Genomic DNA, 12,507 nt, shown 5'->3' with positions numbered 1-12,507 from the left:
AGCAATGACAACAGTAATCCAATAGCCGAAATACAGCCAAAATAATGTGTAAGTCATCGAGGCGTTATCAAAAATCACCCACCAGGGACACTTCCCGGGTGGTGCAGTGGATAAGACTCTGTGCTTCCCAATGCAGGGGACCTGGGTTCGATCCCTGGTCAGGGAACAAGATCCTACATGCATGCCACAACTAAGAGTTTGCATGTTGCAACTAAGGAGCCCTGGAGCCACAACTAAGGAGTCCACCTGCCAGAACTAAGACCCAGTGCAACCAAAAAAAGAAAAAAATAATCCACCAGAATACCCCTTCCCCCTTCCTTCCTTCCTCCCTCCCTTTCTCTCTCTTTCCCTCTCTCTCTCTCTCTCTCTCTCTCTCTCTCTCTCTCTCTCTCTCTCTCTCTTTCTTTCTTGCCACACTGCAGCTTGTGGGATCTTAGTTTCCCAACCAGGGATCGAACCTGGGCCCCTGGCAGTGAGAGCGCCGAGTCTTAAGCACTGGACCGCCAGGGAATTCATCAGAGTATTATTTTCTAAAATGTGTGAACCTTGTTTTGGGTCGAACTTCTATAGGAAGGAATCTTAAGATTAAGGCAGAAATCTAGAGTACTGCCTGGGTTCAGAAGATACCTGAATACTTAACAGTTTATAATCCAAGAGACTATTAAAAAGGACTACAAGGGCTTCCCTGGTGGCGCAGTGGTTGAGAGTCTGCCTGCCAATGCAGGGGACACGGGTTCGTGCCCTGGGCCGGGAAGATCCCACATGCCGTGAAGCGGCTGGGCCCATAAGCCACGGCCGCTGAGCCTGCGCGTCCAGAGCCTGTGCTCCACAACGGGAGAGGCCACAACAGTGAGAGGCCCGCGTACCACAAAAAATAAAAATAAAAAATAAAAAGGACTACAAGCTTGCACTAGTGCCATATTCCTTTTGCTTGAAATAGTGACAAGTCATAAGAGAGTTAACATGTTTCTACTGTACTTATTCTAGAGAAGGAGAACTGATAGCTGTACTTCCAATACTTACATGTGACACAATCATATGTGTACGAATATAGAAAAAAATATATAGTACATACACACATGTACACAAATACATATTCTGTGTAAGCATGAAAGCAAAAAAAACCCCCAAACACTAAGTTTACTCAAATAATATTTCCCCTAAGATCACTTTCCTGGAATTGTATAATTGAGAAAAGTTTATTACTTATTACTCTGAAAAAACAGTACAAATACTTCAAACTCAAATGTCTAGACAATTTGGCCTAGAATCACAATTCAAAAGTCAACTAAAAATCTCAAATATGCTTTCTAATTTGTTTTTCTATTTCTACTAATGAAGAATAGGATTTTAACTTTTTCCTAGTGTCAAAAGCTAAATTGGTCAGAATCAAGTATAAAGGATTTTAGGTTGGAAAAAGAAAATATTTGAGAAAAACAAGTGTAAAATCCAACTTTTTATAAGAACATAACTGATTAAAAATGCCAATATCTACTTAAATCTACAGTATATGATTGTTATTGATAGGAAATGAGCTGTTTGCACTCCAAGATATTTTATTACAAGATAATAATCATTCTTAAGATGATAAAGTTCTAAAGTTAAATCAAAAGCACCAAATCAGAAAAAGGCTGTGATCTAACTACTTTTACATTCCCTAAGAGCTTTGGCATTTTCCTGAGTTTTACTGTGTAAATATGACAAAACCATACACCACTTCTGCCACAAAGACAAAAGCAATTACTCCATTAAACAATAATATTTTAAAATGTGAGGTGACAAAATAAAGACTTATATTCAAGTACAATCTTGAAGGTAAGAAAAATTCTTAGTTTTAAAAGAGACAACAGTTCCTTTTCAGTAGTCTTCAAAGAACATAAGAAAGATGAAGCTTTTGGAGCCTAGCTTTTGGAAATTCAACTTGATGTAGTTCTCTACATACAAAAGGATGAAGATGTGTAAAAATGTAATTCAGGTAAAAGACAGATGTCATGTTGGGGCCATTCACTCAGCCCTAATTTAGAGATGCCACATTCATTTTTATATTTTAAAGGAGAATAATTCAACTTAGATTGTTTAATGTTTATCCATAAATGTGAAGGCTTTCATGAAGGCTGACAAACCAGCCTAATAAATTTTTCTGCCTGGGATCAAATATCAGCTAATCATCTGGCCAGTTAGAGAAATTAAAAAGTAAGACATACATGTAGGCACACACAGAATAGTTACCTTCAGCTGATTATTGAAAATATCAATCTCCTGTAGTTTTGATCTAGTTTCTTTCTCCACTTCATCCAGTTGGTCTCGTAGCTGCTGCCGAGCTAGTTCTTTTGCTTCTAAGGCTCTTTTGAGTGTAAGAAGTGAATCTCCTGTTTTAGAAAAACATCGCAAGATAAGAAAAACAAACTGGCAGTGAGGAAAAATGGTTTTTAACGTTCTCATTTCAATTAAGAAAATTATTGCCAGTAAAAAGGGAAAAAGTCAACTTTTATAAAACACCTACTGTGCAAACTGTTCTGCTGAACTTGTTTTAATTGGTCATTGAGTATCTGTTTTTCTGGAATAAGTCTTCCAAGCATTTGCTGAGACTCCTAGGAGAGAAAGAGAACACAGCAATGAATGATGGAGAAAACCACCATGTTTCCTCATCCCTCAAAGACTCTCCTAATCTCAACCTGAATCCTCTACAGTGAAACTGTCAGGGTGGTTTCACAACTCAGCAGAGAAAATGGAAAGCAATGATCTCTCAATTGCACTGGGATCAAATGCAAATGCAGTGACCCTGCTGTTTGCAAACTGACTCAGTAGTTTAAACAGGAACTGTTCTGTCCTGAACTTTGAGCCTTAATAGGGTTGAACTGGATTACCATACACCTGAAGTTGGAAACAGAAATCAAAAAAGGACTTTTAACAATTAGAATCTTAGCTGCCATATATGTTTGTCCAACACTCAGGATAGAGGCACAATTTTAAACAGCTACACAAAAATCTTGAACCAACTATTTTTTAACTGACATAGATAAAAGCTAAACCACATTGTACAAGCCTATTTGGAGTTTTCATGGGTGACTTGACAAGCAATTGTATTTGCCTAAGTTCAGCTGAAATTATTCAATATAGTTTCTACACATTTTAGGAAAAGGACAGATTTTCCAGGCTTTATTAAGGAATATTTGACTTTTATTTTTACTCTGATTTGAGAAAAAAATCTCTGTATATTAACTTTTGGTTTGAAAAAATTAAAATGTCAATTAAAAATTTTCACTAGAGGCTAAGAACCAGTCCCTTTCTGGAACAACCACCTTTAGATATAGACTGGCTTGTGTGTAATAAATCTTTGTGTACTATATGTCTGAACAGTAGATACAGTTCAATGGAGAGGATTTGGTAGCATCTTTTCATATGAATAATCCACACAAACACATATACCCCCCATCCCCCAAAATTTGAACAAAACAATACAAAAGTCGATCATTTTCCCAAAAAAGCATAGCCAACTAAGCTTCTCCTCTTGTTCTCCTTGCTAAATTAAGGCAAGGCCTCTTACCCAATCCCAAAGATTCTTTCCTGAACCAGGACAAACAATGAAGGATCAAGATGAAGCCTGGCTCAGATCACTCAGATTGTTTCATTTATTTAAACGTTACTTTTAAATGGACTACCTGAGTTTCAAAAATAGGTCAAACCAATATGAAGGGCTACCTGACTCATTTGCAGAGCAAGAATTTGCTAATTACTGTAAAGAAAGGAAACAGATTTCTCACGGCCTACTATGTACCTGCCTTTCTTCAAACCATGTATTATTTTTAACTTCACTACTTTTTCAGGAAACTTGATTGGTATTTTATTATCAATAACAATATACTAAGCATCAATCTTAAATAATAAAAATATGTTTGGACACAGAGCATTCAGTGAGATAATAAACACATGGCCTTCACTTCTAAATTTTCAACGGAATGTTTTATGAAACTTCTCATAAATAGTTAATGAAAGACACAGAAAAACAGTTACCACAGAAAAGAATACACTTTTAAAAGGTGCATGCATTTTAAAGTATTTTCAAACAATTTCTAGCAGTGAACTTCTGATACTGTTTACATTATACGTCATATCTTAATATCTCAAATTGATTAGGACTTCAGTGATAATCAGTAAGGACACAGAAGACATGAACGACATCATGAAACAACTTGATCGACTGACATTTACAGGACACCCTACCCAACTTCAACAGAGTACACATTCTTTACAAGTGCACATGGAATATTCACCAAGACAGATCAAATGCTGGGCCATAACATAAGTCTCAATAAACTTAAAAGGGTTAAAATCATACAGAGTATGTTCACAGATCATATCATAAATAAATCAGAAATCAATAAGACAAATGGAAAAAAAATCCGAGCATTTGGAAACTAAACAGCATAATTCTAAATAATCCATCAAAGAAATGACAAAGGAAATTTTAAAAAAGGTTTTGAATTGAGTGGATTTAAAAATACAACATATTCATATGGCTATGACAATGCTTTGAAGGAATTATATAGCTTAAAATGTTATACATTATCAGAAATGAAGAAAGATCCAAACTCAATAATTTAAGCTTCCTCTTTACGAGGCTAGAAAAAAGCAAATCAAACCCAAAATAAAGAGATGGAAGGAAATAATAAGAAGCCTAAGTCAATGAAATAGAAAACAGACACACCACAGAGAAAAAAAAAAATCTATAAAATCAAAACCGTTTTTAAAAAAACCAATCAATAAACCCAATATGCTCCTAGCTAGATTGATGGAGTAAAGGAGGAAGAGGGGAAGGGAGAGGAGGAAGAGAAGGAGAAAGGGGAGGGAGAGAAGGAAGAAGGAGAGGAGGAATTGGAGTGGGAGAGAAAAGATACAAATTCCCAATATCAGGAATGAAAGAAGTAAAATCACTACAGATACTACAGACTTGCCAAGAATAATAAGATAATATTATAAACAATTTTATACAAATAAATTTGTTAACTTAGATGAAATGTTCAAATTCATTGCAAGATACAAAATTATCAAAACAGACCAGAGAACAAATAGAAAACTGGAATAGCCTTGTGTCAATATCTATTGAATAAATTTTGCAATTAGAAGTTCTACCACAAACAAGACTCCAGACCCAGAAGGCTTCACTAGTGAATGCCACCAAAAATTTAAGGAAGAAACACAGTTAACCCTCAGTATCCATGGGGGATTGGTTCCAGGATCCTCTCAAGAGCAAAATCTGAGATTGCTCAAGTCCCTTATATTAAAATGGCATAGTGCAATCAGCCTCCCGAATCCTTTAATCTGCACATTTGGACCAACTGATCTGATACTGGAACCAGATAGCTATTCCAGGGGGTGAGAGAAAGTTTTATAGAAATATACAGGATTTTAAGAGACAAGCTGATGGGGTTAGCTAGGAAGGCAGTGTAGTGTCAAGGTTGAGGTTGGATGTAAAGTCTTGAAGTCACATAGATCTGGATTCGAATTTGGATTCCTATTTCCCAGCTAGAAACTGAATGCCAGAAACTGATTCTAGAATGTTCCCTTCTCGAATCTTCACTTTCTCACGTATAACATGAGAGTAATGATAGTGCCCTTACCAGATTACTGTGGGACTCTATTAAATATCCACATTAAGGTCTTAGCATGAGCACACTGGCACATGCCAGGCTTTGGATAAATGGTAGCTACCACTACAGTCAGTCCACCATATCTGGATTCAACCAGCCTAGGATCGAATTTCAATTCAAATATGCCAATATGGAAGAACTACTGTACTATCGGTTTTACATAAAGGCCTTGGAGCACCCACAGATTTTGGTATCCCCAGGCAACTTGGAACCAGTGCCCCCACAGATATCAAGGAAAGACTACCATCATATATTTTTAGAAACTAAAAGAATACCCTACAGCTTAGTTTCTTATTTATTACCCTGATACCAAAGCTAGACAAGGACATTATGAGAAATCAATAAACTAATATCCTTCAAGAATTTCAATAGAGACCCCTAATAACAGCAAGTTGAATCCAGCAAAATGTTTGTTAAACAATAATACACCATGACCAAGTGCAGTTTACCCCAAGAATGGAAGGTTGGTTTAACATTCAAATATCACCATATTAACAAAATAAAGGAGAAAAAAACCACATAAACATCTCAGTAAATGCAGGAAAAAAGAATATGACCCAATTCAACACCCATTCATGATAAAAACTGTCAGCAAACAAGGAAAAAAAGGGAAGTCCCTCACCCTAAAAAGGGCATCAATCAGGGCTTCCCTGGTGGCGCAGTGGTTGAGAGTCCGCCTGCTGATGCAGGGGACACGGGTTCGTGCCCCGGTCCGGGAAGATCCCACATGCCGCGGAGCGGCTGGGCCCGTGAGCCATGGCCGCTGAGCCTGCGCTTTCGGAGCCTGTGCTCCACAATGGGAGAGGCCACAACAATGAGAGGCCCGTGTACCGCAAAAAAAAAAAAGGGCATCAATCAAAAAAAACCCTACAGTTAACATCATACTTCATGGTGAGAGCAATGCTTTGCTCCTAAGATCAAGAACAAGACTCTCACCACTTCTATTCAACATAGTACTAGAGGTTGTAATCAACGCAGTTAAGACAAAAAAAGAAATAAAAGGTGTATAGATTGGAAAAAAAAAAGTTATGGTGGCACAGTGGTGAAGACTCCATGCTCCCAATGCAGGGGGCCCGGGTTCAACCCCTAGTCAGGGAACTAGAACCCACATGCATGCCACAACTAAGAGTTCGCATGCCACAATTGAGAAGCCCGCCTGCCACAACTAAGACCTTGCCACAACTAAGACCTGGCGCAACCAAATGAATAAGTAAATATTAAAAAAAAAAAAGAAAAAGAAGAAATAAAGTTATCCTTATTCACAATGTTTATGCATGTAGAAATTCTAAGGAAGCTACAATAAAGCTATTAGAACTAATAAATGAGTTAGGCAATATCACACATATAATGTCAATATATGAAAATGAATTCTGGTTCTATATAATGGCATCAAACAACTGTAAATTGAAATTAAAATATGTAATACACAATAGCATCAAAAACCTTGAAATTAGGGCTAAACTTTACAAAATATGTACAAGACTTGTACACTGAAAACTACAAAACACTGCTGTAAGAAACTTGTAACAACCCAAATAAAATTAAGAGATATACTATTAAGACTCAGTATTGTTAAGATGTCAATTCTTCCCATACTGATCTATAAATTCAATGGAATTCCAATAAAAACTCTAAGAACTTTTGTAAAAACTGACATGATGATTTTAAAAGCTTCTGTGGAAATGTAAAGGACCTAAAATAGCCAAAATAATTTTAAAAAGAAAAATATTGAAGAACTCACACTACCTGATTTCAAAAATTATTATAAAACTAAAATTATCAACAGAGTGAAATACTGGTGAAAGGATAGACATAGATCAAAGGAACAGAAGAGAATCTAGAAAAGATTTTTTACAAATGTGGTTAATTGATTATCAACAAGCTACCAAGGCAATTCAATGGGGGAAAAGGACAGTGTTTTTAATAAATGTTGGTAGAACAACTGGGTGTTGGTATGGAAAAAAACGAACCTCACCCCTTACCTTACACTTAAGTAAAAACCAACCTGAAATGGATCACAGACCTAAACATGTAATATAAAAGGGTAAAACTTCTGGAAGAAAAGATAAGAGAAAATATCTGCAATCTTGGGATAGTCAAAGATTTCTTGCATCGAACACGGAAAGTATAAACCATAAAAGAAAAAAATGAATAAATTGAACTTTCCCAAAATTAAACACGTCTGCCCTTTAAAGAACACCATTACAAAAATGAAAAGGTAAGCCACAGACTGGGCGAAAATGTTTGCAAAACATCTATCTGACAAAGGACTTCTGGGACTTCCCTGGTGGCACAGTGGTTAAGATTCCACGTCCCTAATGCAGAGGGCCCAGGTTCAATCCCTGGTCAGGGAACTAGATCCCACATGCATGCCGCAACTAAGAGTTTGCATGCCACAACTAAGGAGCCGGCAAGCTGCAACTAAGGAGCCCTCCTGCCACAACTAAGGAGCACACGTGCCGCAACTAAGGAGCCAGTGAGCCACAATTAAGGAGCCTGTGAGCTGCAACTAAGGAGCCTGCCTGACACAACTAAGATCCGGCACAACCAAATAAATAAATATTTTTTTAAAAACGGATTTCTTATGAGAATATATAAAGAACTTTGATAATATGCTAAACAACCTACTAAAAAATGAGCTAAAGATTTTTTCACAAAAGACACACAGAAGAAGATGCACACTAATACACATATGAAACAATGACCAACATCATTAGCCTTCAGGAAAATGCAAATTAAAGCCAAATGAGATATTGTTACACATCCACCAGAGATGTTAAAATTAAAAATAATGGCAATACCAAGTGTTGACAAGAATGAGGAACAACTGAAGGACTCATACACTCCTGGTGAGAATGTAAAATGGTACAACCACTTTGCAAACAATTTGATAGTTCCTGATAGGGTTAAGCACATACTTACATGACATAGTAATTCCACTCCTAAAATTTAACCAAGAGAAATAAAACACATTTCCACATAAAGATGTATAAGTAAATACTCATTGCAGCTTTATTCATAAAAGTCCCAAACCAGGGACTTCCCTGGTGGCACAGTGGTTAGGAATCTGCCTGCTGGTGCAGGGGACACGGGTTTGATCCCTGGTCTGGGAAGATCCCACATGCCGCAGAGCAACTGAGCCCTTGCACCACAACTACTGAGCCTGCGCTCTAGAGCCCGCGAGCCACAACTACTGAGCCCGCGCGCCTAGAGCCCGTGCTCCGCAACGAGAAGCCACTGCAATGAGAAGCCCGCACACTGCAACAAAGAGTAGCCCCTGCTCGCTGCAGCTAGAGAAGGCCTGCGCACAGCGATGAAGACCCAACGCAGCCAAAAATAAATTAAAAAAAAAAACAGTCCCAAGCTGGAAAAAAACCTACATGTCCCTCAACAGGTGAGGGGATAAATAAGGAAATACTACTCAGTGATGAAAAGGAACAAACAACTGATGCAGTCAACAATACGGATAAATCTCAAAAAAAGCATGCAGAGAGGAAGAAGCTGAAATAAAAGTCACAATGTTCAAGGGACTTCCCCGGTGGGGCAGTGGTTAAGAATCCACCTGCCAATGCAGGGGACACAGGTTCGAGCCCTGGTCCGGGATGATCCCACATGCTGTGGAGCAACTAAGCCCGTGCGCCACAACTACTGAGCCTGCGCTCTACAGCCCATGAGCCACAGCAACTGAGCCCGCATGCCTAAAGCCTGTGCTCCGCAACAAGAGAAGCCACCCAATGAGAAGCCTGAGCACCGCAATGAAGAGTAGCTCCCGCTCGCCGTAACTAGAGCAAGCCCGCGTGCAGCAACAAAGACCCAACGCAGCCTAAATAAATAAATAAAAAGAAAGAAAGAAAACGTCTCTGAGAACACAGAGGTTTTAAAACGACTTACAAAAAAAAAGTCACAATGCTCAAAACTGATCATATTTCATGATGATATGCAGAACAATATCTACATGAATTTGATGCCCCCTAGCTCAACACTTGAAACCAAACCAGGTGATACTGTAACAACTTGGTGGTCAAGGTTGTATAGGTAATAAAATGAAAGCAGAACTGCTTAGAGTACTCCACTGTCTCCAACTGTTGTGTATACATACATTTCTGGAACTCCCCCTAATATACTTAACTGCACTTCTTTATTGTGCTCATCACGGTAAAGCCAAAGTCCCATGAATGGACTATAGGCCCTGTGTGATCCAGCCCCCACTTGCTCCAACCATAGTGGTCTCCTTGCTGTAACTGGCATCCCAGAGACCAGCTACAGCCTCAGGTCTTCTGCACTATTGTTTCCCTACCTATAACTTGCTCTGCCAGATATTCACATGGCTCAGCCACTCATCTCTTTCAAGTCTTTGCTCAAAAAGCATGTTCAGAGAGAGGCCTGTCCTGACCACATTACTCAAAATCACAGCTCTCCTTACTACTGGGGACTCTCTTCCCTACTTGCTCTCCAGAGCAACTTTTCATCTTCTAATAGAGTACATACTTGTTATTTTATTAGTGCTTGTCTCCCCTGCAAACAGAAGGTAAGCTCTGTGAGGGCGGGGTTCCTGTCTCTGCTGTCCACTGCTGGATCCTCAGTGCTTACCAGAGCTTGCATTGAGCTGGCATGTAGCAGTCTCCGCAAGTGTGCTGAGTTACTAGACAACCTATTTTCAGGCAACGACCTTATCTACTTCATCTTGGCTTCCCAGTGCCTATTAGATGCTTGATGTTTGTTGAGTGAATAAATGAATGAGATGAATCAGAGAAAGGCATGTAAGCCAAAAAGCTTTTAAGGGACATATTTTCTCACCTGTAATTGTTGCTGTAGGTGGGTGATTTCAGCAATTCTCAACTCTCTAGATTTGTTTGTGCTCTCAATTTCTTGCCTTTGGGTTGTCAATCGACATCTGATATCTTGAAGTTTTCCTTCCAGTTGATGCTTCTTATCATTCTTTAACAAATGAAAAATAATAAGAATTATTAGCATTTTAATGGTTCAATGTAAGTAGATTCCCAAAGCATAATCAAACTACTCACTAGAGCTTCTAATTCAAATTCCAAAGTCTTTTTCTTTGCTTTCAGCACAACTATGTCCTCTTGTTCTTTGTTTCTTTGATTTAATAGTTCTTGTCTTCGATTCCGTTCCCATTCAAGCTGTCGTTGCCTTTCAAGCTCCCGTTTTGCAGCCTATGACATACACAGACGATTTATTAATTCTTCAGTTCTTACACTCTTCAAGGTCTCTTAGTAAGCATTACATCTAGTAAGTCTTTTCTTTTAGGGGTGAAATATTATTAAACATTACAAGAAATTTTTATTTTAATATAGCAGAAAAATTTTATACAAATATAATATTCCTTCTATGGGAAAACAGAGAATATTGAGAAAGGCTATTATATTTACATGAGCTGAGAACAGACTGGATTGTTTCACCACTGACATTCAATTCTTTACGCTGCTAAGGATGCTTGGTGTGCTAAAATAAGCTGCTCTTCCTTATTTACGGACTCATAAAAAACAAGGAAAATTAATCTAGTAAAATCAAGCCAAAAACCCCAGAACAAAAAACAAAACAAAAAAAGCTTTCTTCCATCAAACAAGTAATTATTATTTCTTCTGTCACATGAGAGATTATTATTTGTCTCAAGCTTTAAAAGTCTGTAACCCCCATCTCCCTAATCATTCATTTCCTTTTTAGCACAGAAGGTTCTGTAATTTCTCTGGCAATGTCAGCTCTCTTCAACGCTGACTCTGATGGCTGCTAGGCAGAGTAACTGTGGGAGCACCTGGCACTCTTTATCGTATTGTAATTGCTTCTTACATACCTGTGCTCCAACTACACTGTAAGGGCCTGGAGGACAGGTGGAGTTCCTGTTTATCACCATATCTCCAGGGACTATCAATGCCTGGCACATGGTAAATGTCAATTAAATAATCTTGAATAAACACTCTAAAATACTTTTTTTTTTTAAAACACTGAAGAAGGAAAGGCTGTCTACCTTTTGGTTGTCATCCTGGAAATGAAAATCCTGTTAGTATCTGTGTGTGTCTGCCCGAATGAAAGGGAGCTTATAGCTACAAGTTTTCTGAAGCAATCATCAGGAGATGAAACCAAAGTATTATTTTTTTATAAAGACAAATCCCCCATCTTTAAAATACATTTTATCCACACAAGAGAATCATGTCATTGCTTCTGTAACAATATACTAGGACTTCCCTGGTGGCGCAGTGGTTAAGAATCCACCTGCCAATGCAGGGGACACAGGTTCGAGCCCTGGTCCAGGAGGACTCCACATGCCATGGAGCAACTAAGCCCATGCACCACAACTACTGAGTCTGCACTCTAGAGCACGCGAGCCACAACTACTGAGCCCGTGTGCCACAACTACTGAAGCCTGTGTGCCTAGAGCCCGTGCTCCACAACAAGAGCAGCCACCACAATGAGAAGCCCATGCACCGCAACGAAGAGTAGCCCGCACGCAGCAATGAAGACCCAATGCAGCCATAAATTAATTAATTAATTAAAAAAAACAATATACTAAAATTGGAAAGACAGACAGGAGATAGGCTTGGCCCCTATCCAGGTATGGCACCAAATTTAGGAAGCCATCCATAAAATACAGGGAAGATTACTAGACATATTTTCTAAAGTGGAAAAAGAAAAAGATGCAGAACAATAAAATTAGCGTGATACCATTACAGTGGTTTCATAAAACAATTTCAACTAAACCTTCAACCTCCCCACCATATAAACCTTTTTGTTTCTATATTTGTATGTGAATGCAGAAAAAAGGCTAGAAAAAAATACTTAACTGCTATCAGTGGTTTGTTACAAGACTGTATTATCAAAAACTTGTACATGAATGTTC

At 38.4% G+C, this 12,507-nt stretch overlaps 1 protein-coding gene across 3 annotated transcripts in view; it reads right to left on the bottom strand.

Moving 5' to 3' along the window:
• The window catches only part of ITSN1 (intersectin 1), a 230,390-nt gene that overhangs the window by 113,169 nt on the left and 104,714 nt on the right, over positions 1-12,507 (bottom strand). For all 3 annotated transcript variants that reach the window (XM_060150881.1, XM_060150879.1, XM_060150880.1), the window contains exons 13-16: positions 10,676-10,825; positions 10,449-10,589; positions 2,504-2,591; positions 2,230-2,369 (exon numbers count right to left, since the gene is read on the bottom strand). In XM_060150881.1, the coding sequence (XP_060006864.1) occupies positions 2,230-2,369; positions 2,504-2,591; positions 10,449-10,589; positions 10,676-10,825 (519 nt within the window). The remainder of the gene's footprint in view (positions 1-2,229; positions 2,370-2,503; positions 2,592-10,448; positions 10,590-10,675; positions 10,826-12,507) is intronic.

Source organism: Lagenorhynchus albirostris, chromosome 5 (assembly GCF_949774975.1).
Source record: "Lagenorhynchus albirostris chromosome 5, mLagAlb1.1, whole genome shotgun sequence".
NCBI lineage: Eukaryota > Metazoa > Chordata > Mammalia > Artiodactyla > Delphinidae > Lagenorhynchus > Lagenorhynchus albirostris.
The sequence above is the reverse complement of the archived record's forward strand: the minus strand, read 5'-3'. Positions and strand labels throughout refer to the sequence as shown.